General features: G+C 33.1%; 1 protein-coding gene across 1 annotated transcript in view; it reads left to right on the top strand.

Moving 5' to 3' along the window:
- The first annotated feature begins 3,104 nt into the window (after window positions 1–3,104).
- Window positions 3,105–15,351, top strand: part of LOC134746843 (uncharacterized) — a 49,070-nt gene continuing 36,823 nt past the window's right edge. Inside the window, exon 1 of the mRNA XM_063681411.1 lies at window positions 3,105–3,229. Within this exon, the coding sequence (XP_063537481.1) occupies window positions 3,227–3,229 (3 nt within the window). The 5' untranslated portion in view covers window positions 3,105–3,226. The remainder of the gene's footprint in view (window positions 3,230–15,351) is intronic.

The raw sequence follows: 15,351 nt of genomic DNA on the forward strand, positions 1-15,351 counted from the left end.
TACGTCGTTTATTCTTATTATTATTGCCTCTTACTCTTAGGTAACTTATTTCATTTATAGGTAATTAGATAGGTACCGACCCCACAAGCTAGTAGTGTGCCCACAAGCTTTGTTTAGCTTAAATAGGACTAGATCGGTCTGATCGGATCAAAAATGAGTCAGAAAATAACACCAGCATCACGAATTAATATGTACGTACATGTATACTCGTATATGTCACTATATATATACTCCCTCACTACTGTCTCACTAGGCAAAATGCGTTTTTCGCTACCAGGAAAACATAGTTGATTGCGTTATACGCGGATACGCTAACAAGCCAGGGGTTGACGCGAATACCTTTTAACCTGCTAACTTCATTTCGTATAAAACTGCACTTTTATATAAATTCTACATGCGTCTGCAACCCGCGGAGCCGCAACGCAACGCATTGTTGGATCGTGATTTCGTGATGCCAATTCAGGGGAACATTCCAAACTACTAATGCAAACGATGGAATATTTTAAAATTTAAAAATATTTGACAAAATTATAACAACGCCATGTAGCGTTTTTTTTTTAAATCTTTATTAAAGAGCTTTATCGCTTAGCGATTATGTCGCTCCATATAGTCATCATACCATCACACTCACTTGCGATTACTAAGGCCTATATTTACTAGCTTAAGCAGTGCTTGTTAAAAATATTTGACAAAATTATAACAACGTAGTGAGTTGAACTCTATTAAGAACCATCGCTTGTGTATAGTTATTACGTAACCTTTACCGAAAGGCCAGGGGAAATTAATAGTTTTAATCGAAAGTGATTATTGGTTCTTATTATTCTCAAATACTAAATTATCTAGTTTATTTAGACTACGAGTTTTTGAAGTTTTCGGGAGAAGATGTGGCTGGTCAATGGTCTGGCAGACATATCTTATTAATCCATTGATATGATACTATTAAATAAATAATTAACAAAGTATGAGCGTAGCACGCGCACAACACAAGCCTAGTTCGGACTACATTAGTACATTATTTAGTCAAGTGGCGAGTATTAGTGACTTTGCATGCCTAAAGGGTCTATGCTGCACATGAAGCATAAGGACCCTTTAGGCATGCAAAGTCACTAATACTCGCCACTCGACTAAATTACTAACGTAGTCCGAACTAGGGTCCACCCATTCGGGATTTCCCGAATTTCTCTAAAATGCAGCCATCCGGTACGGTAAAACCCGGTCACTTTATGTGTCAAGGGATCCCTACATACAACTATAATTATTGGAATTTATTACAGTAACTCGCTTGCGTTCGCATTACGGGCCAATTCGAGTTTTAGTTATGCGATCTGATTTTGATACGATACCGATCTCTGTGTCAAAACTAAAGTGATGTTTTTAGTTGAAGAAATGACACTTTTGATACTGACAGATCAGTATCGTATCGTAATCAGATCGCACAGCTAAAACTCGAATTGGCCCGTCAGTTGGTCAGTAGGAACACGCAGCCAGGGCTGTCGCTGGAGAATTATTCGAAGTAATCCAGCAATGTTTTAGGACAAGCCGCAAAAATTTCAATCTTGTTTGATAGCATACAGAGCTTTCTTTTACATGCGCTTACAAGACAAATTTATTGTTTAGTATTTTACGGATGCTAAAATATGTCGAAAAATCTAGCAATTCAGCTTTATCCTTTTTAGAAATGTGACGTGATTCAAAATCAGAAAACAGTGTTTTCTCATTTTTATTGCGCTCAAGGCTTGAATGTTTAAATTACTTAGGAAGTAAATTGCTAATACCAATGTCATAAAGGCATTTCGTATAAATGATTACGAATGAATTATGGTACCTAATCATTATTTTAGCGAAAATCTATACGGGAAGCAATGTAAAGCTTTGTGCAGTTTAACTCAAGCAAGTGTAACTTAATTTTATGTCTAGCAAGATTCTATATATAAATATGAGATGGCTCTCAACTGATATGTACTCGCTATCCTACATAAAGAGCTATTTACTGCCGGTAAATAAAGTACAAACCCCATTTCGTAATGAACTAGTCATTTTACCGTGTAAATTCATTTTCAGTTTTGTAAAGAGATTCATTAATACGGGGCTTTTCAGAATACACGTTTCAGTGCGCTGCGCTTTGTATTATACTTGTGTAATAAAATGGCCGCGGGTTGAAATTTATCACAATTCTGGTAAATTACTTACATTTGCTATCAATTTTATTAATGCAACTGCCACAGCCACGCAAACATCATATCCATGCTATGTTTTATGTAGACGTAATACTATATATTTCTGATTGAACTGATGAATACTTAGTTAATAGCTATTTCATCGAAATTTATAATTTAGTTAATTGCTGAGTTATAACTTATAACGTACCTATATATAAAAAAATATATAATATCATTAGATAAGTACCTGACTTAAATTCAGCTAAATTACAACTCTATCCAGTTTTCCTTAATCAGGCAATTTATTCAGGAGATTACTTCGAAATCGATATTTTTTTGTCATGTACTTTAAAGCTACTCGCAATTAACATTTTTATTATATATTTTTATAGCCTGTTTTGTGCCCCACTGCTGGACAAGCGACTCCCTTTTCTTCCTCCAATCGCAATCGTCACGGTTTGGTCAAGTGTAAAATATGGGTGCACTCATCATACTCAAAAATATATCCCATAGCTCTCATGTCAGCGAATTAAGAACTATGGGACATAATTTTGAGTAAGTTGTATCATCCATATTTTTACACTTGACTGTACGTGCTCTTGCCAGTCGCTGCAAAATGTGTCTAGACTAGTAGACTAGGTATTCTAGGTCATCCTGCCATCTGTTTCTGGCATTTCTTTTCTTTTATCTTTTTTTTTATTTTTAATATATTCCTCCATTCTTATTTATCCTTAATAACCCAAAGGGATCATGTAACGAGCTAATAGGGGTATTAGAAAAGCAACGAAACAATAACTGACTTTTAATATAGGTATAGGTACCTACATCTAACTAAGCAAACCATTTGCGTCCTCAAACAATCCTTGGCAAATTCAATAGTTCACACAAGATAACAGAATTGCAATCAAGATGCAAACGAGGCGGGAAATGCGTTATCAAGTTATCATTATCATCAATGAAGATGCGCATACGCACCGAGATCGATACTGTACCAACCATGCAGTCTCGCACTGACCGCCGAACAAAGCGCACGCGTGTCGCGGACCGATCGCGTGTAAACTTTAATTATGGTGAGTGTTCTGTGATCTTTATCGGGTTTTATGTGATGTGTCAAGAAAATGTGTGTTTTTTAATCATGGGACCACGTGACTGGTGTGGTCGAATTTTTATGGTAGCTATTGAAGAACACCTGTATGTTGTGTAGCGTAGATGTTGTATACTACGTACTAGCGACCCGCCCCGGCTTCGCACCGGTAGTTCAATTAATTGACACAAAACCTTTACAAATTATACATATAAACCTTCCTCTTGAATCACTATCTATTAAAAAAACCGCATCAAAATCTGTTGCGTAGTTTTAAAGATACATAAGGACAGACAGACAACTTTGTTTTGTACTATGTAGTGATAGTGATAGTTCTTTTTGGATTGACAAATTTAGCTTAGGATTATTCACAAAATATAAATAATTATATAACATATATTTAAAAGCGATTTCTTAAATAAACAAAAGTATTGATGATTTTACGTACCTTTGAATGTTTATGCCGGCGCAATCGATATGTGCAACTACCTAGTTCACATGTTTTCCTAGGACATTTATAAAATATGTAGTACAAGATAGATTAAATACTATGAAAAATTAACCTCACATTACCAAATTAAATGGGTTTTTTATTCATTTATTGAAAGTTAACAAAAACCATCCAGCTAGAACCTATTCTCGTTTAATTTTTTTTTTTTTTTACATTCCATAATCGAACATTGGACCTGGGGTATAATTTAATTATTATTATAATAAATGATCACAATTTAAAAAAATTATAAATCTCGTATTACTTGCGGACATAAGTAAACATAGGCGCCTATACTATCGGCCCAACTGCTAAATAATTGTAAAAGTATTTAATACCCGAAAATTCAGAACATCATTAATTTTACTAAAAGATATAAGTAACAAAGAGTATGGCTTGTTCGGGTTTTATTGCATTAAGGGTCTCCGGCAAGTTCGGTTCTCCATACAAACGTAGTTCCGCTCTCATTTTAAAACGACTAGGTAAATTGCTCTGAAACTTTGTACTTACAATAGGATAAGGTATATGAGGTATATCTATGTCAGAAATTAGTTTATGCCTGTAATTAATTTATGTAGCTTCAGATACCAGAGTTAAAAAAATACAGCGAATTTAAGTTTCTCGTGCAAAACTTGTTTTTGCTCTGTTTCGTTTGTTTTATAAACTGGAGCTATATAAACTAATTATTACCTCATGTCATTGTATGTGCAAAGTTTCATTAAAATCCAACATGTAGTTTTAAAATGAGAGCGGAACTACGTTTGTATGGGAAGGTTGAATTCGGCCGTGCTTGCCGGGGGCTCTTAAAACACTTGACAACGAGCCACTCAATGTCACCGATAATTGATAAAATTGCATCTTTAAGAGTAGTTAATTGTCAATCTAACTCGCGGTCATCAAAATGCAAGGTGCAAAGTTCAATCACTCACATTTATTTAGTTAATTGTGGTTTCATTGAGGTAACTATTATTTAGAAAATATATAACTATTGCATGGCATATTGCTCAAAACATCGTGGGCTTTTTATATAAGTTTAGAGAAAATTCTATGACATTTTCTTTAACGACGTTTTTTGGGTACATATTAAGATTTAGGGTTCTCAAGGGTCGGCAATGCTTAAGTGGCTCCTGTGATGTTGCTTACGTCCATGGGCGACAATGACTGCTTCCCATCAGGCGGCTCGTCTGCTCGTTTGCTGACTATCACATAAAAAAAAAAGATACATTAAGTCAAAATATATAAGTTCTTACAGTTATAATGCCTATTTTTTTACTGAATCATAGTTTTCATGATATGTTCCTTTAATGGTCAAAATATAAGTATAACAGCAATTATTTATATTGCTTATACTTCTTTGGTATAACTATTTTCAGAACTAAGTTTTTTACCTACACCTTGAAAACACTTTAGTGTAGGTATTCAGTAACTTATATCATCTTATTTGTTACTTATATTTCTTTTTTTTTATATTACAATATGCACCTTACAGCTACTACCAAAGTGGCACAAATTGGAATAAATTTAGGTACAATGTACATTAACACTAATTATTAATTATAACTCAATGTAAGTTATGTGAGCATCAAGATGGTAGGTGGACGTCCAAGACTTACAACGAATGTACCTTAAATGGAAATCAGTGCACATCTCCCTAAATAAAACTACATATTAAAAAAACTACCTTACCCTAAAACGAGCAATTTAAAAAAACGTCCACCCGCCATTCTGACGTCAGGTTGGCGGACCGGTATAAATATTTTGTTGAAATTCCTGGAGGTCCACCCGCCACCCTGATGCTCGCGATACAATACAATAACATAATAAAGCAGACCAGGTATTGTTGTCATGACACTTTTGTCCTCATAAATATAGATATATACGCACCTACATTTAAATTGCATGTTTGGAATACAGGTACAGTCCGTTAACTCTGAGAATGACCTTCGGATTTTAGAAAGATACATCGGGTATCGGCGGTAACACGCGAAGGTGATACTGCTGTTCTGCTTTCTTATTAACTCACAAAAAGTTTTAAACTTACCGCAAACAGTTAAGGATACCTATTGTCTCAATGTAAAATAAGCCCTAATTTAATGACATTATGCTTAATATTCTGTTGATGACTTTATTGCGATTTGACTTTTTGTCATAATCTAAATAAAATAGAATCAGAATTTGAAATTCGTCCGGAGATAATTTGAAAACAGAACGTCACACCGTCATTTTGGCGGAAATTAATTAATTTATTATTATTTGAGTTGTTAATACCAGTCACATATTTCAATTCATATGATAAAATTATACAATTTTTCAAATTCGGGAGATATTTGAATCTTAATATTTTTGTTAATAATGTATTTTTTGAAATTCCTGTTACTTCTATCAGTATCACCCGGTCTTGAATTTTATTGAAATTTTTACAATTATCATGTTTCTTAATAGTTTTCGCTTCTTTTCAAAAATATTTATATACTTTATATAATTATGATTTCTCCTGATTGACCATTTATAGAAATACCCTTTTTGAGATGAGTCCCCATTGAATTAACTGCCGAAAAATATGAAATTAAATATTTAGCTACTAGTTATGGTGGTATTAGCTACTCTATATAGTTTAAGGCTGAAAAGACGACTGCACTCTTTGGGTGTTGGATTGCAACTAAATTAGTGAGACACTGTCATTTTCTATTACGCGATTACGTCCGATTTTACCCGAAAAACGAATGTCATTCTGAGAGTTAACGGACAATTTAAAATCAACGTCATCGAAGGAATTCAAATATTTTATCAGTATATTTATCTAAGGTGATTTATTATGTTAATTAAGTATGTGTCGTAAGTCGTAATCAAACGTTATCTTGTACCAATTTGATGTAAGGCAAGGTGCTGTTTTACATGATTTGATAACCTTGCATTTTCTTCAATTACTCATTCGTGACGAGAGACTCGTGACTTCTTCTATTAGTTACAAAGTTTTTTATCCACCATATGCCACCATTGAGCATTTAATTATAATCACTAAACAACTCGGTAACAGAGCTCACTTATTGCCATGATTATTTATAAGGTGCAATTTTTAGGGTTCCGTACCCAAAGGGTAAAAACGGGACCCTATTACTAACACTCCGCTGTCCGTCTGTCCGTCTGTCCGTCTGTCTATCTGTCCGTCTGTCTGTCACCCTCACCAGGCTGTATCTCATGAACCGTGATAGCTAGACAGTTGAAATTTTCACAGGTGATGTATTTCTGTTGCCGCTATAACAACAAATACTAAAAAGTACGGGACCCTCGGTGCGCGAGTCCGACTCGCACTTGGCCGGTTTTTCTATTCCTTCTTGTAACACATACATCCTAGATGAATCGTCCTCTGCAATAATAAAAAAATAAGCGAATTGAGAACCTTCATTTAAATGGAAGTAGATCAAAATTTGAACTAATTTAATTATTTTTTCTAATGTAACTAGAATTTACTTTTCCGCCTCAATAGGATGCTAAAATGAATAACACTCCCAATGAAAAAACAACAGAGACTAGGTATAAAAATGATTAAATATCCTTAGAGCCTAATAATCTTTGATAACAAGTTAACTTAGGCATGCTTTAAGGACTTAACAATCTAAAGGCTATATATGTATGTGGTACGTCGTATCTACATATTGGTACTTTTTAATTTACCCTGTTTATTAATTTATTATTTAATTTATATAATATAACGCATATTCTCGTCACCGTGCAGCTTTAACGACATACTGTAAAGTGGTTATATTTTAACTATAAAACTCCTGTGAGACAAACATATTAAACCTAACCCATTGCTATCTTATCACTAAGACTGAAAAAAATAAATGTGATAAATGCGGTTTGGAGTTAACTGTTAGCCATATTTTAATTGAGTGTTTAGCATATAAGAATGAAAAAGAAATCTGTAAGTTGCCTAACACCTTAAATGACTGTTTAAATGATGGATATTTACATGTACTTAGATTTATAAAACTAATTGATATATATAAAAAATTGTAATTCCCTTGTGGTCGCTAATGACCTTTGTTGTTAAAAGCGACTTTAAATAAACCAAAAAAAAAAAAAAAAAAAAAAACATTAAAATTATTTTAAAACGCGTCACTCAAATATTATAAATGGGTATTTTAAAATGAATCGAAACATGCAACTAGGGAACAAATCACATTATTTTTATGAAATATTTCCCCCGGCCGGCCGGATGGTCTAGTGGTCGTAAGGTGAAGACGCGGGTTCAATTCCCGCCTCGGCCACCGGTGGACTTGGTCACTTTTGCCTTAGTGTATAATATCTATTTCAGTTTATGAATCGAAACATGTCGAGCTATTCGACTTAATAATACGTGAGTGACCCGTTGTAAAATAATTTTAATAAGTGGTTATATGTAGAGGGAATAGGCATATGCCAACAACTACTACTATAAAGTGTGGAAGAAATTATTGGGCCCTGGAGGGATTGGAAAGTGCCTTAAAACCTTAAGTTAGCGCATTTTATTTAAAGGAAACGTTCTTTTATTTTTTTTAATAAACATTCATTCACAGTTTTTTTTTATTCGCTTGTATCGCCTGATACCGCCTGATAACCGACTAAAATATTTAAAAACTAGACCAGTCGATACAGTTCATGTTAATGTTAAAATTTCTCCAAGAAAAACTAGGTCTTACACTCGTCTGTCGTACAAATATCCATAAAATCGCATATTTAGTTTTTTTTAGTAGGTTCGATTCCCGGACGAGGGAAGCGAATTTAAAAGAAAATCAGTTTTGTTATTTTTTTAATAAAAGAATGTCTCCTTTAAGTAAAATGAGCTAACTTGAAGGCTACACGGAAAGAACATGTCTAGTCACGTAGTCGCTTTTTTCGGAAAATGAGATTTTCATTTCAAAATGTAGAGCTCTTAATGAACTTTTAGTTATATCTTTTGCTACCACTGTGTATATGTAACACAACTTTTTTTTTACTTAAAAAAAGACTTGGTCATGGAATTACCATACATTTTGACATGGTTCCAAATTTAACAACAAAACAAAACCGCGATTACTCAAAATGTTACTATGTTATTATAGTGACTAGACATATGTTCTTTCCGTGAACCCTTCACTTAAGGTTTTGAGGTACTTTCCCTGCAGGGCCCATACATTTTTTCTACACTGTATAGCTAGTCAAAGATAGTTTTGTCTCATCAATACGCAATTGCGTGAATTTTACATTAGTCCCCCTGCCTTATATCGCGAAGTATACATTATAAAATATGCGTCCCTGGGAAAATCCCGAAAGGTAACACATTTCACAAACAGGGTATTCGCATGTGGAAATTCCTCTGATACCGCACATCTTAATACCATGTTCGTATAATTTCCTATAAGAGTTTTAAAAAGCGTTTGTTACTTAGAACAAGAAAAGCCTGCAACGATTTTGTTAGCGTACGCAGTGCAAGTGTTATTTCACACTTTTATGAAATTATGACGTACCTATAAATGACACTTGCACTGCGTGTGCTATCAAAATCGTTGCAGACTTCTCTTGGTCTGACTTCTAATTATAATAATCCTTATAATACAATATTGGTGCGAGTACAGTCCATTTCACGTGACGAGTCCTTTAATTGCGCATCGAATGAACAACTTCACGGTCATGGATCACAATTCACAGTGTAAATAGAATCAGTCAGCAATCCGTCGTCCAACTTTTTTTATTCCGTATCAAATTTTATCTAAATGTATTTTTTGCACGTATTTGCTTGATTGAATTCAATAATGACAAACTGCCAGGGATATGATCAATTGATCATGCATTGGCCTCATTGGATATGACCAGAGACTAGTAGAACATTAGAAACAAAGTACATACATACAAAACTACGATCTTCTTTTTGCTATTTTTCTATTTTATTTAGCTTTATTCTTAACCTAAAATCCGACTTTTCTGGACAGTTGCCATTTGCACAAAAGTACAATTAATTCGCTTTTTTTTTACTGAATTATTATTTTTTCCAATTTGACAATCTTTTTGTGAGTTCATGTTATTTAGATACATTATGACATTGTTAAATATCATGTAATTCCCAATAAGAAATAAATTTATCTAATCTAATCTAATGTATAATTTTTGGCGCCATCTATCATTTTTAAACTTCTTCTAAGGGCTTAAAATGCTTATGATTTAAATCTTCTTTTGTAACTATAACTGCCAAGTCCAATTTTACGTTTTAAAATTTAAAAACAGCAGCAGGGCGGCAGTTCTCATAAGCAAATACCTAAATAATGTCATCTACAATATTGACAATTCTCGCGGCATTGTATGTGCCTGTAGACCTGTACCAATAACTTCTGAGGTTATAAGAATATTAATGTTGCTTATTTTTTATATATAGTTTCCAGACCATATACTAAACCTAAAAATAATATTTTGTGTCATCCTAGGTATTTGCTTAGGTAGAAATTTAGGTATTTCTTTTTTCAATCAGCATTCTGTAAAAAAAATATTCGAGACGAAATTCTTTGTTTCCCTGTAAAGGCAAAGTGGCTTCCGACGTACACACGCATTTTGTGTCATTTTCATCCACGGGTATAATGGCATTTAATAAATACCTAATATTGATCCTAAAACGCCTAAAAAAATATTAGAGTCGGTAAGTGAAGTGTTGTACTTTACAGAACATTGTTATATGTTATTCAAACAAATCTGTGTCAAATTCATCCACCGCTTTTATTTTAAAAAAAATTTTTTCTAATTAACACCCTGTATCTGCCACAAAAAAAAATTCATATTATTAAGTTTACGTCTACAATATTATAATACCACATTGAGACATCATTCATAATTTGGGTCATTTTGATCCACGGTTTTTTTACTATCTGGCAAAATAAAACTCAATTGAGCAAGAAGGGCGTGCGCGGGGAAGGGTACCTACGCGGGTGGGGTGCTTATTATACTTGCCGCAATATCAGCTGGCGACTGAGATCTTAATAATACTATCTCCTTTACCCTTGTTAAGACCAACCAAGAGATGGCATTATGAGCTGTCTCGCCACTTAGTTTTGCGATACAGTGGATTTATTTCATTCGGAGGCATAATTACATTGTCTTATCAATCTTACCGTAGTAGGTATATAAATATAATTAAAAATAAACTGTAGGCTGCACTCCTCATACTGACCAACATTTGTGACGTTCCTAATCAAAAGGTACCACTTTCTCTGACAGGTTATTTGTATAAAGATATAATCAAATTTCGTCTTTATGGTAAACGACAAAGTGGTACCTTACCTACCTTTTGATTGAGAATGTCACATCAGCGACTTAAAAATTACTTTTGTTTCGATTTTTAGTAGACTTTTTAAGTTTATTTTAAGACGCAATTTATTGTTATTTTTGTTATGTTTAAGCGTGGCAAGCAACATTAATTACATTGATGATGATGTTCATTAAATACAATATTTTTTCATACTATACTGAACTGTCACCCTATACATGAGAATGAACAGCGCCCTCTTGACAATGATCATATATTACTGGTCAGGCTTTAATATGTGTCATAATTTAGTAAAGTCCCCTTTGTGGATTCTAAGTTTCCGAGTTACAGCAGTTTAGTGAAAGCGTTTTTTTTTTAAATATAAATTAAGGGTTGAATAAAGAGGAAAGAAAATTTGATTATTTTTGCGCTACGACGCACGGTTTAGGAGATACAGCCCTATAAAGTTTTTTTTATTGTTTTTTTCTTTTTTACATTGTGTTTTTTGTATATTACTTTGGGGTTTCATAAAGGGGAACGAAAATTTAATTATTTTTGCGCTACGACGCATGGTTTAGGAGATCAAGCCCTATAAAAAAAAACTCTTTTTTTTGCGTTTTTTTTTTGTATAAATTAATGGTTACATAAAGGGGACCGAAAAGTTGATTATTTTTGCGCTACGACGCACGGTTTAGGAGATACAGCCCTATATAGATTTTTTTCTTTTTCTTTTTTACGTTTCTAAATCTTAATTAAGGGCTTCTTAAGGGGAACGAAAATTTGATTATTTTTCGCTACCATGCACGGTTTAGGAGATACATCCCTAAAGTTTTTTTTGTTGTTTTTTTTTTCTTTATTTGTCATTGCGTTTTTTGTTATTACTTTGGGGTTTCATAAAAGGGAACGAAAATTTTATTATTTTTGTGCTACGACGCACGGTTTAGGAGATACAGCCCTAAAATGATTTTTTTCTCTTTTTCTTTTTTTTGTTTTTAAATCTTAATTAGGGGCTTCTTAAAGGGGAACGGATATTGATTATTTTTGCGCTACGATGCACGGTTTAGGAGATACAGCCCTATAAAGTTTTTTTGTTATTATTTTTTTCTTTCTTTTTCTTGTGTTTTTGTATATTATTTTGGGGCTTCTTAAAGGGGAACGAAAATTTTATTATTTTTGCGCTACGACGCATGGTTTAGGAGATACAGCCCTATAAAGATTTTTTTTAAAATTTTGCGTTTTTTTAAATATAAATTATGGGTTGCATAAAGGGGAACGAAAATTTTATTGTTTTTGCGGTACCACGCACGGTTTAGGAGATACAGCTCTATAAAGTTTTTTTTCCTGGTTTTTTTTTTTGTTTTTTTTTTAAGTATTAATTACGGGTTTCTTAAAGGGGTTTTTTAAATTATTTTTGCGCTACGACGCATGGTTTAAGAGATACAGCCCTATAATGATTTTTTTTTTTAAATTTTGCGTTTTTTTTAAACATAAATTATGGGTTGCATAAAGGGGAACGAAAATTTTATTATTTTTGCGCTACGACGCATGGTTTAGGAGATACAGCCCTATAAAGATTTTTTTATTGTTTTTTTTTTCTTTTTTTCTTTTTTACATTGTGTTTTTTGTATATTACTTTGGGGTTTCATAAAGGGGAACGAAAATTTTATTATTTTTGCGCTACGACGCATGGTTTAAGAGATACAGCCCTATAATGTTTTTTTTTTTTAAATTTTGCGTTTTTTTTTAAATATAAATTATGGGTTGCATAAAGGGGAACGAAAATTTTATTATTTTTGCGCTACGACGCATGGTTTAGGAGATACAGCCCTATAAAGATATTTTTTTAAATTTTGCGTTTTTTTTAAATATAAATTATGGGTTGCATACAGGGGAACGAAAATTTTATTGTTTTTGCGGTACCACGCACGGTTTAGGAGATACAGCTCTATAAAGTTTTTTTTCTGGTTTTTTTGTTTTTTTTTTAAGTATTAATTACGGGTTTCTTAAAGGGGTTTTTTTTTAATTATTTTTGCGCTACGACGCATGGTTTAGGAGATACAGCCCTATAATGATTTTTTTTTTAATTTTGCGTTTTTTTTTTAAATATAAATTATGGGTTGCATAAAGGGGAACGAAAATTTTATTATTTTTGCGCCACCACGCACGGTTTAGGAGATATTATATATATATATATATATATATATATATATATATATATATATATAGCTATAATAGCTCTATAAAGTTTTTTTTCCTGGTTTTTTTTTAAGTTTTAATTAAGGGTTTCTTAAAGGGGAACGAAAATTTGATTATTTTTGTGCTACGATGCACGGTTTAGGAGATGCAGCCCTATAAAGATTTTTTTGTTGTTTTTTTTTTTTCATTGTGTTTTTTGTATATTAGTTTGGGGTTCCACATAGGGGAACGAAAATTTGATTATTTTTGCGCTACGACGGTTTAGGAGATACAGCCCTATAAAGTTTTTTTTTTTTTTTTTTCATTGTGTTTTTTGTATATTACTTTGGGGTTCCGTAAGGGGGAACGAAAATTTTAATATTTTTGCGCTACGACGCACGGTTTAGGAGATACAGCCCTAAAATGATTTTTTTTCCTCTTTTTCTTTTTTGCGTTTTTCAATCTTAATTAGGGGTTTCTTAAAGGGATTTTTTTAATTATTTTTGCGCTACGATGCACGGTGTAGGAGATACAGCCCTATAAAGTTTTTTTGTTATTTTTTTCTTTTTTTTTCATTGTGTTTTTAGTATATTACTTTGGGGCTTCATAAAGGGGAACGAAATTTTTATTATTTTTGCGCCACCACGCACGGTTTAGGAGATATTATATATATATATATAGCTATAATAGCTCTATAAAGTTTTTTTCCTGGTTTTTTTTTAAAGTTTTAATTAAGGGTTTCTTAAGGGGAACGAAAATTTGATTATTTTTGTGCTACGATGCACGGTTTAGGAGATGCAGCCCTATAAAGATTTTTTCCTCTTTTTTTTCTTTTTTGCGTTTTTAAATCTTAATTAGGGGCTTCTTAAAGGGGAGCGAAAATTTGATTATTTTTGCGCTACGATGCACGATATAGGAGATACAGCTAATACAGCCCTATAAAGATTTTGTTTCTTTTTTTTTTCATTGTATTTTTCATGTATTACTTTTGGGTTACATAAAGGGGAACGAAAATTTTATTATTTTTGCGCTACGACGCATGGTTTAGGAGATACAGTCCTATATATTTTTTTACAATGCATGTGCTCGAAAAGTGCGTTTCCTACGGAGCCATATCGTGCGGAAAGTACTGCTTTTCCGCACTAGTGCTTTTTGTTTTCAATTTTTTTTTACAGTACATATGGTGCTACTTTCTCGCACTAGTGCGGAAAAGAGCACTTACCGTGCATATGTCGAAAGTTTAAAGGGCCATATGTACTGTAAAACGTACGATACACGTGCGAATAGGTAATTCGCAACTCGTGTCGATTTAAAACACTCCTTTTAATAATTAAACTTATTTGCCATGACATGTTTTTTTATTTACTCGCACAATGCATAGTAAAACATTGTATGATACACGTGCGTAAAGATGATTTCCGCACTTGTTGCATAAATAGCAATTTTTTTTATCAAAGAATGAAAGAAAGTCACGGTATTAATAACCAAATTTTACTTTAGTGGTACCTTTTCCCTATCACTGTCATAAATGTATGTGGTGTTCACGTAAACGCGATATTTTTAAGATTTCCCTGCGCAATGTTGCCAGCTCGCTCGCAAATCAAACATGTACTTACAGTTCTTTTGCATAATGGTGACATTGTACAATATCTATGAGTTTTAAATAGGTAAAAGATAATTCGACGCATTCTTTGCTTGCTTGTTGCTTGTTGTTGTGTTGTTTGCGTAACTTCTTTGAATAAGTTGCGTTAATTTGGCGCACAGGCGAAGTAAACATGCGTTGCGTACGGCAAGGTCACGCCGCGGCCCCACCCTGCACGGCCTCCGTTGCCCATTCAGACCGCCCGCTAGCTTCGTTTGAACGCAAATAATATTTTTGTAATATTTGTTTATGCAGTGGATGCAAGTGACACAAATTCATACATCTTATTTATCCCGCATTTCAAATTAATAAGATGTAAACTCTAATATCTTTAATATTCTTTTGTAACGGTGACAGCCTGTTACAACAAAATCATCAAATATCTTATGAAGCTATGCCTTAATAAGACACAAAATCATTTAATGGACCTATTTAAACGATTAAATTCGACCTAAGTAATTTTTTTTAACTCTAATTTTTTTTTGTGTCATTTAGAATATTATGACATAGTATCAGATTGCAGTGGACGTAATTGACACAAACTATGTT

The sequence above is a fragment of the Cydia strobilella genome, chromosome 13, assembly GCF_947568885.1.
Source record: "Cydia strobilella chromosome 13, ilCydStro3.1, whole genome shotgun sequence".
Classification (NCBI taxonomy): domain Eukaryota; kingdom Metazoa; phylum Arthropoda; class Insecta; order Lepidoptera; family Tortricidae; genus Cydia; species Cydia strobilella.